Raw genomic sequence first — 16,099 nt, forward strand, 5'->3', positions numbered from 1 at the left:
CCATCACCAGATGTTTTGCCAGCAGTCCTGCCCGTATCTGCGGGGCCTTCGTACGTCGAAAGATACAGCCCACTACAATCCAAACTCCAGCCCTGGAGTCGATGCATTCAGGTCAACTGACACCTTCTGCAGCTTACCCCCGAATGAAGTCGTTCAAGACGTCGTGGGCGAACATTTTCACTGGTGCCACAACCAACCATATTCATACTTCCACGAAGAAACATTCCGACAGAAGTTAGCCCGTGGGGTGCTACCGCGATGCCTCGTCTTCGCCGTCCTCGCCTCAGGCGCCAGGTATTCCAAACATGAGCACTTCGGGAAATCAAACCACGAGGCCACCAAGTCCTATGCGCGAGAAGCTTGGATGATCGTCCTCACCAATCACATGCCTTCAGACAACCCTCCAGAGCTGTTTGTTGCCCAAACGCTCAATATACTCGCCATTATCGACTTCACAGGTTAGGTCCCGCCCCGGCAATAATCGTGGCGTGTTTAAAGAACGAGTGGATTGACTGATAACACCCAGACGGCCACACTGGCTCTGGCTGGCTGAAGATCGGCCTCGCCATCCGCATTGTCCAGGACCTACGGTTGATGACAGAGCCCGACAAATCACTGCCAGTCATTGAGCAGGAGGAGCAGCGGCGGACTTTCTGGTCTGTGTACCTCCTCGATAAGTTAGTATCCTGTGGTAGGGGCCGCCACGCCGCCATTTCAGATGGGGACTGTCACACGCAGCTTCCATGTGACGGGCCTACGTTTCGGGATAGCCAGCCGTCAGTGACTGGGACGCTCAACGACCTCCATCGGTGGAGTAAAGGGGCATGTCAGTCTCGGGGGTCTTTTGCCATGACACTGTTGGCAGCGTCCGCCCTCGGACAATGTGTCCGATGCGTATTCTATGAGCAAGAAAGCATGAAGACCACCGTGCCTTGGGAGTCGACATCTGACTTTGCCGCAGTAAACTCGGCCCTGCGTCTGGTTGAATGGCACCTCCAAATTGACGACTGGTCGCTCCTTGAGAGCGGCTCCAATACGGGTGCAGGCTTCGATCACCAACTGTTAGAGCACATCATCTTCGCCCATACGATCCTTCACTTATGCCATTGCCTGCTAAACCACCCGTTCCTCATCCGGAGGCGGCTCCATGGTCTCCTGCCCTTCGACCTTCCGCCCGGTTTTCTCTCCAACACATTCACCAAAAGTCTCAGCCATGCCCTTAAATTGATCAACACAATTGAAGACGCTGCGACTTCTGGGGCCCACGTCACGTCTTCTTTCTATGCCTACTCTGCCTGCGTCGCGGGGTCTATTGCAGCCATGCATCTCCAAGCTCAGAGGCGACTCGGCGAGGTAGAATCACCAGATCTGTTGACTGGATATCGGTGTAGCCTCCGCATCCTCAAAAGAATGGGGTTAAAATGGGGTCACGCTACCAAGATGGTGAGTTCCGTCGACCTTGGTGTGGACTTGATAAGGCTAGCATCGCTTACGAGAATTTTTGCCACGTCAGTACAATCACCTTGTCTCTTTCAACACCCGTATACATACGCTGCCGCCCTTGCTAGACGTTTCTTGGTTTTCTGATATTGGATTGGATTGGGAAAGGGGGCTTTGGCACATGGTGGACTACGGGTCATTGTGCTCGGATGCGCAATTTGAATTCCCTGCCTCATCACCAGAATCATTCACGCGCATTCCAGAGATTACAGTCACACCTGTGTCAGAGAGTACACAGCTAGGTCTACATCCCACACTTTTGCCGGATGAGGGCTCAAATACTTGCTCGCTGGGCCCTGAAAATATCGACGCTGATGTCTTATGGCAACTAAACAGCCCAGACATAAATTACCTTTTAGAGTGTGCCTGCAATGGGGGTTGAAGCTGGCAGGGTGGAAGGCTTGTTGTGACGTGAAATTAGGACGACCGTACTAGAGGGGTTGGTTGATGCCATCTGCGATGCGTACTTAGAGGGTCTCTGTGGCTTACTTTCGGGATGCAATTGAATGGATAGCGCAAAGGCAGTGATGCCACATGTATCCTGGCATCCGGATTTCTATGTAGGCTCAGGGGGCAACCAAGAAAAGACCCTTCCTATATACAGACCCTTATGACAGATTCCCCCACCCCTCGTGCCCTGATCAGATCTGTAAAGTAATACGAAACACAGTTATATGTGCAATATTCTAGAGAGCTTTATCCAGCCCCAGGAGACAGTGCCCAGCGTTCATTCCACGAAGCAGAGCACCTGCCCCTCACTGACAGCGTCTCCTTCTTTCCATCTCGTCTGGAATTTGCCTGGCAACTCGGCGGCAATGGTAATCTCCATCTTCATGCTCTCAACAACCATGACAATGTCACCTGCCTTCACCTCGTCACCCACGCCAACGTTGATACTCAAGACCTTGCATGGCATGGGGGATTTAATGTCTTTGGAGCCTTTGCCCTTTTCCGCGGCAAGGGATCGGCGTTGTTCGACAAAGAAGGACAGCAAGGTGTAGCGGGTGAACTCGAACCATTCACCAAGCTGGGGGATATGGGCGAGGATACGGACCTTGTCGTCTTGGGTTGGTCCTGATTTCTTATGAGTCTTTTCCTGTTTTGAGGTTGCGAGATATGCTCGAACTTTCCGTCCATCTACATAAAACTCCAAGATGGAGGAAGATTGCTCTGTGGACGATAGGTCCAGCCGCTCAAGTTGAACATTGGATACGGTGAAAGCGGGTCCTGGCAGCGATTCGACCTTGCGCAGGATTTGGCTAAGGGCATCATAGTCGGCGCTCGTCCCCTTTCCTTCATCCTTTTTTGTTGGAACTGGCAGGAGGCAGACACGACTCCCGTCGGATGGGTGGGCGCCAGAGCTTGGACGTCTAATCAAAACATCGCAGCGAATAGTATCAGAAGACGTTCCACGAGGAGACTTGGAAGCATACTTCAAGGTAATTATTTCGCTCCCCGAACCTAAGGGATCGAAGCACTGATTGCGAAATTGTCTGTTGATCCCACGGAAGGCAGTGGCCTGATCTCGCAGCATCCTCAGGTATACGCTAGGCAAGAGTGAAATCCGGGCCGGAACTCCTGAATGAGACGAACTTCCCAGCAATTCACTGAGATGGGCTGGGATGAAAGACGTCTTGTAGCCTGGATCGCGGAAGGCAGGATGCAAGAGACAGTCCTGGAGAAAACGCTGATTGGTCTTGACTCCGATACAGGCTGTCTCAGAAAGCTCTTTTATCATCAAGCTGATGGCGAGAGCCCTCGTGGGCGCCCATACAATGACCTTGCAAATCATGGAGTCGAAATAGATAGATACCGTTGCTCCACTGCGCACCGCCGTCTCGTAGCGGACTACAGAGTTGGCCTTGTTGTCTGGTGATGACCCCGGGCGCCAGATCAGAATTTTGCCGTGGTCTGGGAAAAAGTCGCATTGGGGGTCTTCCGCGCACAAGCGACATTCGATTGCGTGTCCCTTCGGCTCTAGACTGCTCAATTGTGGGAGGTCCAAGAGACGACCACCAGCGGCCACGTATAGCTGCAGTGCCACGAGATCCACGCCGACAACTTCTTCAGTGATCGGATGCTCTACCTGGAGCCGGGTGTTGACTTCTAAGAAATAAAACTGCATTGTCGTTGTATCCAGGACGAATTCGACTGTCCCTGCATTTTCGTAGCCGATGAGCTTGACAATGCGGACAGCAGCGTCTATCATGCGCTGCTTAGTATCTTGGCTCAAGTAGAGACACGGTGTCTCCTCAATCACCTTTTGATTGCGGCGTTGGACGGAGCAGTCGCGCTCGAAAAGGGGAAGGATATGACCATGCTGGTCACCGATAATCTGTACTTCGACGTGCTTGCTGTATTCGATAAACTTTTCCAGTATGACGTCGCTGGAACCAAAAGAGCGTTGCGCTTCCGATTGTGCCCGCTCCAGCTCACCACGGAGTTGAGTCTGTTCTCGAACGACGCGCATGCCCTTGCCACCGCCCCCAGCCGACGCTTTGAGCATGACAGGAAATCCCATGCGAACGGCTGCCTCCTCGAGGTCCGCCACATCCTGACTAGAGCCTTCGAAGCCCGGTATAAGGGGAACATCAGGGGCCCTCGCCCGGAGGTAAGCCTTGGAGCTACGCTTGTCACCAAGCGTCGACATGGCTGTTCCTGTCGGGCCAACAAATAACAAGCCAGCTTTTCGTACACGATCAGAGAAATCTGCGTTCTCGCTTAGGTAGCCGTACCCAGGGTGAATTGCCTGCGCCCCGGCAGCCAAGGCGGTCTTCACAAGGAGCTCAATGTTGAGGAATGGATTCGTTGCATCGTGCTGGATGCTGCCTATGCAGATCGACTCGTCCGCGTCTGAGACGTGACGGGACAGAGTATCCCTGAAAGAACAACGGTCAGTTACATGGGAACCCCAGGTATCACGGTCAATGCTCAACTGATCTCGGGGGGATGTTTGTTGTAAACATACTCGTGCGTATAAACAACGATAGCTGTAATGTTGAGCCTGCGGCAAGTTGCTATGATGCGACACGCAATTTCGCCTCGATTAGCGATCAGTACCCTGCGTATCTTGGGCTGACCTTCGCTGTCGAACGGAACATCTGCAACAAACAGATCTCGCGCCATTGCCTCTGCAAGGAGGGCACCTAACACGTGTTGGGAGAGGTGAGTTGGGCAAGCTGTCGAGATTTAGACGAGATGCCAACGGTTGCCGCGTAATCGGTGCTTGCTCTCTTGGTTTCCGTGAAAGAACAAAGAAAAAGAATCGTCCTGATGTGTTCAGGGGACTTTGTGGTCGTCGAGTGGGGGCAGATGTTTTAAGAATAATAACAATAACAACAAAGAGAGAAATCGAATAGAACGCCCACCGAGTGCGGCACTAAACCAAGGTGGTGTCGTCTTACTTTAATGTGCCTCCAGCGAGGCGCAAATGATAGCCGCCCCGCAAGCCCACCGCGAAGCATTTGCGTTTCGTCTGGAAGCCCTGGCGGCCGGTTTCTTTCGTGATTGGTTTCTGGAACCGAGGAAAAGGTCGGGTTGGGAATCTTGCCTCGACCGGTTCGCGGTCCGAGTCCGAGGGACCCACCCACCTTGTTTTTTTATAAAAAAAAAATAATAATAATAAAAATTAAAAATTAAAATAAATAAAATATAAAAATATAAAAAAAAAATTAAAAATTAAAATTAAAAAATAAAAAATAAAAAAATTGGTGCGGAGAGCAAACCGGGAGCTCCGTGGCTCGCCCGTTATTCAAGGCCATTTCCTACGGGATTAGATCAAGACGGGCACTTGTCCTGTTATCAGAGGGAAGCCGGGGCTGCTAGCTGACGCATCGAGGCACCTCTCAGAACGATCCGCCATTCACCACTCTACAGTCGCCTGGAGATGGGCTTGTCAGGCGGCCACTCCTAGTGGAACCTTGGAAACGAAGACGGGTTTTAAACTAAATAGGGATTTCCATGTAATTTATCAATAAGGTTCATCTCACGATTTCTAACAGCAGCGTTTGGGCAGGCGATGAAGATAATAGACTACATTAGAACTTTTTAACACCTTACAGACTTGGTGATCTAGATCCGGGCGAGGAATCGTTGACTCTGTACATCCTGGGCAGTTGGAATTCTAACAACTTCCAGACACATGCCGAGAACGTCCCTAGTGTCCCGTGGGTCTATTATCCCATCGTCAAGGAGTGCCGAACTTGTAGCGTAGCACTCAGCGTCACGATGTGCCTCCTCCCGTAGCTTCTGGCCCTGCGCCGCCGCTTCTTCCGGTAACCATGCCGACTTCATAGACTTCGCCTTTATAGTTTCCATCACACCTGCAAGCTGATCTGGTCCCATGACGCCGCATATTCCAGTGGGCCATGTGAACAAGAACCGCGGGCGGTAGGAGCGTCCGCACATGGCGTAGTTCCCTGCCCCATACGATGCGCCCATGATGATGCTGATGTGAGGTACCTTGGAGCAGCTAACGGCTGAGACTAGCTGAGCGCCAGCTTTAATGATTCCTTGGTGTTCAGCCTTCGACCCGACCATGAAGCCGGTGACATTGTGGAAAAAGATTATTGGGAGAAGCCTTCAATGTTACTTTGTTAATCGTTACAGAATGCACTCGATAAGTGGATGGGGCACGCACTCCTGATTACAAAGGCGAATAAATTGAGCCGTTTTGAGAGCTTCGTTCGGGTTAATGACTGGGGTCTGGTTGGCGACAATGCCAACGCGGAACCCTAAATAGAGAAGTCAGTCTAGTCTTTGATATTGCCTTTTGGTAGTGCATGACGCCTTACCATGAATATGGGCCCAGGCGGTTAGCATGTTTACGCCATACTTGGGTTTAAACGCAAGTAGCCTTGAGCCGTCGATGACACGAAGAAGGACTTCACGCATGTCAAACGGTCTCCGTATATCGGGGTCTACCAGAGATAGGATGTCATCCGCTGGGTACAAAGGGAGCTCTGACGCAGCAGGTTCAAGATGCGATGGGCTCGGGTCGCGTAGGATCGCGCACCACTGACGCGCCTTCTGAATAGCGTCAAACCTATGGGAGTAAGTGTCTCGTGGTTAATGGAAGAGCGGCAGCACAAAGTCTTTACTCACTCGTCTTCAGCAATGCTATCTGCGAGACCAGTGAGAGACGCATGGATACTCGCGCCACCAAGCTGCTCAGCATCTATAATCTCCCCCGTAGCCATCTTCACCAAGGGCGGACCGCCCAGGAAAACTTGCGCCTGCTTGTCGACAAATATTGTGTAATCCGAAAGAGCGGGGTGATATGCGCCACCGGCTGTAGATGAGCCGAAGACAATGGCGCATGAGGGCTTTCCATGTTGTGTCCGGATCGCAAGGTCACGAAACAGCTGCCCGCCCTTGTGAAACACGCGGAACTGCTGAGGGAGGAAAACACCAGCCTGTCGTCGCCATATGTTAGCTCGTTGTCGTCGATGCGGGAGCAATGAAAAGTTACCGATTGAACAAGGGATATGAGTGGAAGATCATTCTCAAAGGCAATCTCCATTGCTCGATTGACCTTGATCACTGTCGGGCCTGTCAGCCCTACTCTAATAAGAAGAAGCATTCATATATCCCACCTGTCATCTCGTTCCAGGCGACGCCACTTTGCGTGGGGATGTGAGACATGATAAGGCAAGGACGAGCACTGGAAAACTGATTAACAAGTTCTACACTGAGTAACCGTAGCCCACCCTTTTGAGGGCGTGGCGGGGGAGAAGAATTGTGTTTCAAAGTGGAGATGCATCTCACCTCACAAGTCCAATGCCGACAATGAGATTGGCGCAGTTATTTGATGCCGGGTTACCGAAGCCAGCAAAAGAACTCAGTTCAAGGAATGGAGAATCTGCATCTAGGAGAAGACCAATTGCGCTCTCGATGTCGCATCACGGACGTCCCCGAGCCTTCTCCTGCAACTTGTCGAAGGTTGCGCTCGAACGTATCGATGACTGGGAGCCATTTTGATTGCCTCGATTGACTCTCCTTCGACCGAATGTCAACGTTGGAGATTTCTACTGGGAAAGTTTGAGAAGCCATGATGAATCTCAATTCGTGATAATCTGGTAGGAAGAGGTATCTTGGAATCAGATTTACGACATTTGTCGGGTCTGCGTTGCATAATAGACTCCAGGGACGTCAATGGCTGTTTCCCTCGGTCCAAATATCCCCAACTTTCACTCTCGGACCGGGAAAGGCCTCCCGGACCGGCGGCCCGCTGTCTGGTCCGGGGTGTGGGGGATCGAGCCCGAACTCGAACCGAATCACCAAACGAGTAGAAATAAAGAAATGGGACAATCATGAAAATACTGTCATTGTCTTCTCGTAGCCCTTTCATGTTTAAGACCATTGCTTTTGAGCTCTGTATCTTTTCTTCTCACCATTAGCGAAGGATCATGTTATCCTCACCCCCCTCCAATGCAGTCCATGGAGACAGTGGACTCTCTTTAGTCCACGGACCTACCTCGCCTGCATTGCTCGACCAGACTCTCGGGGCACTTGTGGATGCACAAGCGCGAGATTACGGCCCGTATACAGCCGTGGTGGTGCCATGGCAGAATGTCCGTCTCACCTACCGCGAACTCGCCGAGAATAGCAGGATCACTGCAAAAGCCATGCTCGATTATGGCCTGAAACATGGAGACTGCGTTGGCATTTACGCGGGGAACTGTCATCAATATATTGAGCTTTTCCTCGCAGCCGCCCGCATTGGTTGCCCCTATGTTGTGTTGAACAATACGTTCTCGCCTGACGAACTCCAGACCGCGGTTACTCGCAGCAGTATGTAGGACCTCTAGCAACCAAATCCTGTCCTAGCAAGCTCTAGCAGAAACACCGCTTTCTCCTAAACTAGGCTGCAAGTTATTATTTATTGCTCCGACAATAGGACCCAGAGACACCTCGGAACACCTGCGAAAGCTTCTTTCGAACTCGGCAGAATCACCAGATTTAATTGGAATCGTTGAACTGGGTAGTGCTGCCGCGGCTCTACCCTCATCTTACAACACTGGGCGCATGCTCTACCATAATTTCCTTCTTCTCGGCACATCTGTTTTCATGTCGGATTCAGTTCTTAGGCGTGCAGAGAGGAAGGTTAAACCGCATGACGTCTTGAATCTCCAGTTCACGTCTGGTACGCTTTCCTGGCTGGATGGGCTCGGGTATTAAGGAAGATGAGACCTCGACTAATAACAGACCAGGAACGACTGGACTACCCAAAGCAGCCATGCTCACTCACAGGTAAGGAGATTGGCTTCTAACACTGCCCTTCGGGTTGCCAGAGAACTTGACTGACCGAGGCGATTGAAGCAACCTACTAAACAATGGGAGATTCGTGGGCCGGGCCATGGAACTGACGGTGAAGGATGTTGTCTGCTGCCCGCCTCCACTCTTCCATTGCTTCGGACTTGTGATGGGATTCCTGGCGTCTTTTATTCACGGCAGTTCTATCGTCTTTCCGTCGGGCAATTTCGATCCGAAATTGACTCTAGATGCAGTCGTAGATGAGAAGGCTACGGCTCTGCTCGGGGTTCCTACGATGTTCTTGGCTGAGTTGGAGGAGCTGGAGCGTTCTCCCCGCGATATTACTACGGTCCGTACGGGCCTTGCAGCTAGATCGGCAGTACCTCCGTCTCTCATGGCGTCGCTTCGAGAGAAGATGAACGTCCAGGGTATGCTCATCGCGTACGGAATGACGGAGACCAGCCCCGTGACATTCATCACTTCTCTGGACGATACGGAGGAGAGGATGTTTGAGAGCCTTGGCCGTGTGCTCCCACACACCAGTGCAAAAATTGTAGACCGCGATGGCAAGATTACACCCCGAGGTGTACGCGGCGAGATTTGTACCAGCGGCTTCGCTCTTCAGAAGGGCTACTGGAAGGACGAAGAGAAGACACTTGAAGCGATGAGGCGCGACGAGAATGGAGTCATCTGGATGCATACCGGAGACGAGGGGTATCTCGACGCCGAAGGCTACGGATACATCACCGGCCGCATCAAGGACCTCATTATTCGCGGCGGCGAGAACCTGTCACCTAACGAAATCGAGGACCGCTTGCTTTGCCACCCGGTGATTTGCGAAGCGTGCGTCGTCGGCCTCTCAGACAAAAAGTACGGGGAAGTGGTTGGTGCCTTTTTGCGAGCAGCGGGCTCGCAGAGACTGAGCGATGACGAGGTTCGCGGCTGGATCACCCAGAAATTGGGCAGGGTTAAGGCGCCGCAATACATATTTTGGCTGGGTGATCCGGGAATTGGCGATACTCTTCCCAAAACGGGCAGCGGCAAGTATCAGAAGCATTTGATTCGAAAGTTGGGGGATGCGCTGAAATTCCAAAGTTACCAACCCAAGCTTTAACCGGCGATTAACAACGTATCGGAGCTAAGGAGGGTAAGAGAAGACCGAATAGGATTCAATCGCTTTCTGTGTCGATAGTAAGAGAGAACCCAGGATCAGCCTAGGTTTCTAAATAGATTTCCGAATAGGTTTCTGTATGGATAGAATTAATAGTTCCGAAGACAGTGCATTATAGAACTGGAATGCAGTAGAGATCCAGTCCGCCTCTGAGGCGGAGAGACATTTTCGCTTCCCTCATATTGATTTGTTCGAGAATTGCATCTCGTCACGTATTTGCTCCGAAAGCCACCGCTGACGATTTGGTTCACTGACGAAGCACGTTCCCACTGGGCTGCGCTCTATGCCTAACCTCGGCTTGCGAATCCGGGGTCTTGTGACCCTCATCAACCACTGATAGACGAACCGGGGGTTCCGGAAGCCGGTCCGAAGTGTGCTGAGCTGGCCACCGAGGCAGTAACTTAAATCGCCCTTTACAAATGGATTTACCTCCAGCGACCGCAGGCTTTTCCCCCACAAACTTATACTCCCCAAACAAATTACACATCACCGCAATGGCCTCCGTTCGCATCGTCGAGGTTGGCCCTCGCGACGGGCTGCAGAATATCAAAATCACTGTCCCCACGGCGACCAAACTGGATCTTATCGAGAAATTAAAACAATCCGGCCTCAAATGCATCGAAGTCGCCTCCGTCGTCAGCCCCAAGGCAGTTCCGCAGCTTGCGGACTGTCGCAAGGTGTTGGACTCCGCATTGGTGCAAGGCTGGCTGCGAGAGTCGCAGGAACTTCGGCTCCCAGTGCTCATCCCCAACGCTAAGGGTTTCCAGATAGCCCTCGAATACGGCGTTAAAGAAATTGCCGTGTTCATTAGCGCCACGGAGGGTTTTAGTCGAGCAAACATCAACTGCACCGTCGACCAGGGAATTGAGAGAGCCAGGCAAGTTGCTGCGGAGGCAGCCAGGCACGGGATTGCCGTTCGAGGGTAAGGGTTCAGGGAACGGCACGCGACTAAGAGGACCTGGCAGGCTAGCGATCATCTTGTCTAATCCGTGATTTTCCTACAGTTATGTTTCATGCATATTCGCGGATCCATTTGATGGTCCCACGCCCCCCAAATCTGTCTACAATGCAGTGAATGCTCTGCAGAGCATGGGATGTTACGAGGTCAGCCTAGGAGACACACTTGGCGTTGGAACGGCATCGGACGTCCGAAGCCTTCTCACATACTTACGCGACCGTGGAATAATTATGCCTCAACTTGCAGGTCATTTCCACGACACCTATGGCCAAGCGCTAGCTAATGTTTGGGAGGCTTATAACTGTGGTCTCAGAGTGTTTGACAGCAGCGTCGCGGGCTTAGGAGGATGCCCATTCGCCCCCGGAGCGACTGGAAACGTGGCCACGGAGGACATTGTGTACATGTTCCACCAAGCCGGCATCGAGACTGGGGTGGATCTGCCTCGATTGGCCGAAACTGGGGTTTGGATATCGCAACAGCTATCCAAGTCGAATGACAGTCGTGTCGGTGTAGCTCTTGCATCCAAGGCACGAAAACAACCCCCGGTGGTCACCGAAAAGCCGTCAACCCCATCCAGTCTTCCTTGGACTCTGATAAGAGATGCTCAGGGCGTCCTTGTCTACCGCTCTGGTGCCAATGGGAAGATTGTGCTCAATACGCCTGCAAACGGAAATGCCCTTACTCCATCGTTAATATCCGACCTTCGTGGAGCATTCGTCGAATTTGAACAGGATGCCTCTATCCGTCGCATCATCATCACGTCGAGTGGGAAGTTCTTCTGCACGGGTATGGATCTCGGAAAAGGGACTGGAACATTTGGCGCCGACAGCAAAGATAAGTTCAACGCTTTAACAACTCTATTTGAACTTATCGATAATTCCACCAAAGTGACCGTCGCCTGTGTAAACGGCCCAGCATTCGGAGGGGGGGTCGGTCTGGCATTCGTCTGCGACCTGCGCCTCAGCATCAGCTCAGCGTCGTTCACCCTATCCGAAGTCAAGCTTGGCCTCTGCCCAGCCGTGATCTCGAAATACGTTATCCGAGAATGGGGAGTTAGTCGTTCGAGGGAGGCCATGATAACAGCTCGGCCAGTTACTGCCAAAGAACTGAGGGCTTGGGGTGTTATATCTCACATTGCAGAATCCCCGTCCGATCTGCAGCGCGCACTAGACACGTGCTTACACGACCTACGTCTAGCTTCATCAAGCGGGATTCGCATGTCTAAGGAGCTGGTAAGACTCGGTTGGTCACAAGGGGGAAGTGATAACCAGAAGCGCAACATAACACGCTTGTTCGAAGAGATGATGGGTCCCGAGTCCGAGGCAGTATATGGTGTAAGGCAGTTTCGCGCGGCGAGACGTGCTGTGGACTGGGATGCTCTCGCGAGCCCCAAGGCACAATCGAAGCCAAGATTATAAACCTGGAAAAGTGGATGTACTCCGAAGGAGTTTGTTTCTTGTGAAATATGGCGTGTGACTTCGCAACAATAGAGTCTTTTGAAAAGATACCATTACTTCCAATTTTCTCGCCCTCCGTTTCCCTCCCTATGGACACGTGTTGGGTATGCACCACTCCTTAAATACCTGTGACGCAGGCTTATCAAGAACCGTGTCGATCCACAGATATTCCTTTAGTATTGCCCTCGCCTCGTCCCAAGTGTTAAGGCCAAGTACCGAGGCAGTTTCCATGAGGAGTGTTTGGAGCCACTCATGATCGAAATCCTCAAAGACGGAGAGTCTCGTAATGATGAGAGCCCAGAATAGAACTCTAGCATGTTCAACAAATGGCGGGGCCTCCTGTGCGAGGAGGGCAGTCTTCATTCTCGCGGCTAGGAAGACCATTTTCCTGCCGATACCGTGGATTTTGACGGTAAGAATCTTCATATAACCCAGCATGCATGCTCTCAACACCTCGTCAAGCGATGTAGGATCGCAATCCAGACGGACCAGCCGATAGGGCACCGATGTATTGAGGCGTGAGAAGTCGTGTCCTGGAATCTTTGCACCAGTTCCAGAAGCTCTATCTGCAGCGTCGGACAGTTCGCGAAGATCGGCCCAAACATTTAACAGTCTTGGGTCAGGACGACGACGCAGCATATCGAATTCGGGAAATCTAGATGTACGACTACCCCTCGCAAGGTGAGGGCTCCATGAGATATTCTTCCGGATGAAGCATGGCTCGCTTCCGACTCCGATTGCAAGACCAAGATCGATCCTAGGAGATCCGATCTTAGCTACACCAATGTGGACAGCAAATACAGAGTAGCTATGTTATAATTTAGCAACTTACGTCTGAATCTTGTGCTCTATCAAACTTCCAGGAGGGATTGAGTCTACACCTCCGCGTAGGTTTATTAGACTGTAGAGGCCATCCCTGTGCTTTTCTGCTGTTGCAAATTCGCCACTCAGGATTGCTGCCGTCGCTAGTAATATCACAATGGAGATTGTGGTATCTTTGGTCACTTCCGTCTTGTCGTTTAGACTGAGCTGGAGATGCTGGAGGCTTTTTGACAGGTGGAACTGAGCGGTATTGCTGAACGGTATCCCAACCGACAGATCGTAGAAGGCCCGGGCTGCGAACACAATAGAGTGGATCATGCCGGGGTGCTCGGAAAGGTGGTCGATGCAGAAGAAATCAGACTCTGTGCTTGCCATGGAAGTTATGCCATCCATGGTATGCGCCGAAGGCTTAATATATGTGAGGGCTTGTCGAGTGTGTTAACATGGTGAGTTCGGCTGCAGGATGTGGAGGAGGGGGCTGGTATATTACCTTGAAAGATGAGGTCAAACATATAAGGCCTAACCGTCTCTGCATATCTATAGAGGGTGAGCTCGGAGGCGATCTTACGCGGCGACATCAGAGCCCAGGTCTCTTTCTCTTTGCGACAGGTTTCTCCTCTGTCCGGGGAAGCCGGATGCAGCACCCCGTCAGACTTCTCCCTCTCTACTGTCGTGGACATCGGCTGTCCTTGACGGCGCCTTGATTTGCCAGCATTTTTCCCTCGCATCACATGGCTGCGGATAAACTTGCGTGTTGTTGGGTCCGGTTTGTCGAGGGACGTGCTCACAATAAAAGGAGCGAATCCCGGAGCTGCGGCGGGGACTCGCTTCCCACCTTCGCCTTGGTGCAGAGCTTGACTCGACTGGGACATGTGTGGGAACTAGGATTAGGGTATTCTAGGCGAAGACTTCAGTTCCGAAGAGACGATAAAGCTAAGAAGATATCACTGCGGATTTTACGGATAGATTGTTTTCTGGAAGTGGACAAGATGATGAATGGGGCGACGAAATGACGAGGAGGAGTCTGGAAGACGAGCAGCTCATCATGCCCAGATCGAGATTGTATTCCTCTTCGGGAATGGCGCAATCGAATCTCCCGACATGCAGGGCCGCTGGCCAATGAGAGATTATATTCCACTTTAGGAATAGTGGCCCTGTGTCTTTCTCTGGGAGATTGGAGCTTACCCGATTTGGAAAACAATCCCATCTCGACGGAAGTGGCAAGCTGATCATGACATTTTGCACCTCCCCTGGTATCATTCAACTCGGAGAATACGGGCAGGTCTCCAATGTATGTTCGGGCTCCGAGGAGACTGCGGGTATATAAATTGCGCCCTAACCCGGTGTCTTCACCTTCGTGTTTTAGAGAGAGGAGACATACCAACTAACCTCCACCTCCACCAACAACCCAGTTCGCCATCACCCGACACCAGACGACTCAACGGCAGAATGTTTTTCAACAAGTCTGTCCCCTTTGATCCTCAAAAGGACATTCCTCCTCTGGATGGCAAAGTCATCCTTGTTACAGGGGGGAACAGTGGCCTTGGCAAGCAGTCTGTCCTCGAGCTCTCCCGACACAAGCCCGCCCAAATTTGGCTCACGGCACGCAATCTCGAAAAAGCTCAGGCAGCCGAAGAAGAAATAAGACGCCAAGTCCCCGAAGCCCCCATAAACCTCCTTGAGTTAGACCTGGCCTCATTCGATTCCATCAAAAAGGCGGCGAAGATCTTCTTGGCGGAAGCCGACCGCTTGGACATCTTGATGCTCAACGCCGGTATCATGGCAACCCCACCAGGCCTCACCAAGGACGGATACGAACTTCAATTCGGAACCAACCACATGGGCCACGCGCTTTTGACGGAGCTACTTCTACCTCTCCTGCTCAAGACCTCGGAAAACAGCCCCGATCATGATGTGCGGGTTGTGTCCTTGTCATCCAACGGACATGCGATGCTCGCGAAAGGTGCTTTCAACTTCGACACCCTCAAGACGCCGGCGGAGGCTATAGGGGGTTTGAACCGATATTTCCAGAGCAAGCTTGCAAACGTGCTCTTCGCGAAGCAATTGGCAAAGCTGTACCCGCAGCTGACAGTCGCGGCCATTCACCCCGGCGTCGTGAACACCAACCTGGCTGAAGGCGCGACCAGCGTCCCAAAAATTGTGGGGTGGTTGGTAAAGCTCGGGAAAGGTCTCTTGACAACTGTTGATGAAGGCGTGAAAAATCAGCTGTGGGCTTGTGTTTCCAAGCATGTGAAGAGCGGCGAGTACTATCAACCTGTCGGTGTTTCCGGAAAGGCGAGCGATGATGGAAAAGACGCGGAGCTGGCGGAAAGACTTTGGGAATGGACGCAAGCTGAGCTAAAGCCTCATTTGGCCTAATTTGGGTGTTGGGTTGGTAATCACTAGAGGACGATAAGATGGGAGTGAGAGATGAGAAGATAATCTGAGTTTAAACTACTCGTTAGTTTTTTGGGGTGCGATCGAAACTGTTTTTGTGTACTTCGTAGCTGTAGCTTTATTGGCTAATACAAATATGGTTCAATATTAAATCTATGATTTCAAGAAATCCACCATTTTCACCGCTTTTTCCACATCCTCAAATATTGACTCATTTCCACATTTGCCAACGTTTTCCTAGGATTTCTGCCTCCTATTCAGATTGCACTGGACCTACGGCGGTTCAACATGTGGCACTTGAGGGAGTCTATAAGCCGCTCAGTACGAATTGTGTAAAGGCAACGTTCCCCTGTCACTTTAGTTTGACAACACGCGCGCCGTAATTTTCGTCCGATTTAAGTGGCTTCATCCGTTGCATGTGGGCATTGGCGCAAGACAGGCAGCTCTCGTCCGAGGGCAGACGGGCTTTTCGTCCGCTTTTCGACCGAGACCGGCATTAGCCCGATCACGGCACGGAAACCACTCGGATGGATGGCGGAG

The 16,099-nt window shown here is 51.7% G+C and overlaps 4 protein-coding genes and 1 pseudogene across 4 annotated transcripts; 3 read left to right on the forward strand and 2 right to left on the reverse strand.

The window, feature by feature from the left end:
• Positions 1-2,227: 2,227 nt before the first annotated feature.
• SAPIO_CDS9504 (Methylmalonyl-CoA carboxytransferase) lies at positions 2,228-7,143 on the reverse strand (the record flags this gene model as incomplete). The annotated part of the gene is made up of 9 exons (XM_016790880.1): positions 2,228-4,379; positions 4,469-4,517; positions 4,581-4,646; positions 5,598-6,079; positions 6,140-6,233; positions 6,294-6,544; positions 6,604-6,914; positions 6,971-7,041; positions 7,095-7,143. The coding sequence occupies 9 exons, from the start codon at positions 7,141-7,143 to the stop codon at positions 2,228-2,230; spliced, it is 3,525 nt and encodes a 1,174-aa protein (XP_016639390.1).
• A 764-nt stretch (positions 7,144-7,907) lies between these two features.
• SAPIO_CDS9505 (4-coumarate-CoA ligase) lies at positions 7,908-9,868 on the forward strand (the record flags this gene model as incomplete). The annotated part of the gene is made up of 4 exons (XM_016790881.1): positions 7,908-8,292; positions 8,399-8,644; positions 8,712-8,751; positions 8,956-9,868. 4 exons carry the CDS (start codon positions 7,908-7,910, stop codon positions 9,866-9,868), a joined length of 1,584 nt encoding a protein of 527 aa, XP_016639391.1.
• A 551-nt stretch (positions 9,869-10,419) lies between these two features.
• SAPIO_CDS9506 (Hydroxymethylglutaryl-CoA lyase) lies at positions 10,420-12,301 on the forward strand (the record flags this gene model as incomplete). The annotated part of the gene is made up of 2 exons (XM_016790882.1): positions 10,420-10,847; positions 11,197-12,301. The coding sequence occupies 2 exons, from the start codon at positions 10,420-10,422 to the stop codon at positions 12,299-12,301; spliced, it is 1,533 nt and encodes a 510-aa protein (XP_016639392.1).
• A 126-nt stretch (positions 12,302-12,427) lies between these two features.
• SAPIO_CDS9507 (uncharacterized protein) lies at positions 12,428-13,555 on the reverse strand (the record flags this gene model as incomplete). Its single annotated transcript, XM_016790883.1, has 2 exons — positions 12,428-13,097; positions 13,173-13,555. The coding sequence occupies 2 exons, from the start codon at positions 13,553-13,555 to the stop codon at positions 12,428-12,430; spliced, it is 1,053 nt and encodes a 350-aa protein (XP_016639393.1).
• Positions 13,556-14,611: 1,056 nt separating this feature from the next.
• SAPIO_CDS9508 lies at positions 14,612-15,541 on the forward strand (annotated as a pseudogene; the record flags this gene model as incomplete).
• Between the last annotated feature and the right edge of the window lie 558 nt (positions 15,542-16,099).

Source organism: Scedosporium apiospermum, assembly GCF_000732125.1.
Source record: "Scedosporium apiospermum strain IHEM 14462 chromosome Unknown SEQ_SAPIO_0143, whole genome shotgun sequence".
NCBI classification, from domain to species: domain Eukaryota; kingdom Fungi; phylum Ascomycota; class Sordariomycetes; order Microascales; family Microascaceae; genus Scedosporium; species Scedosporium apiospermum.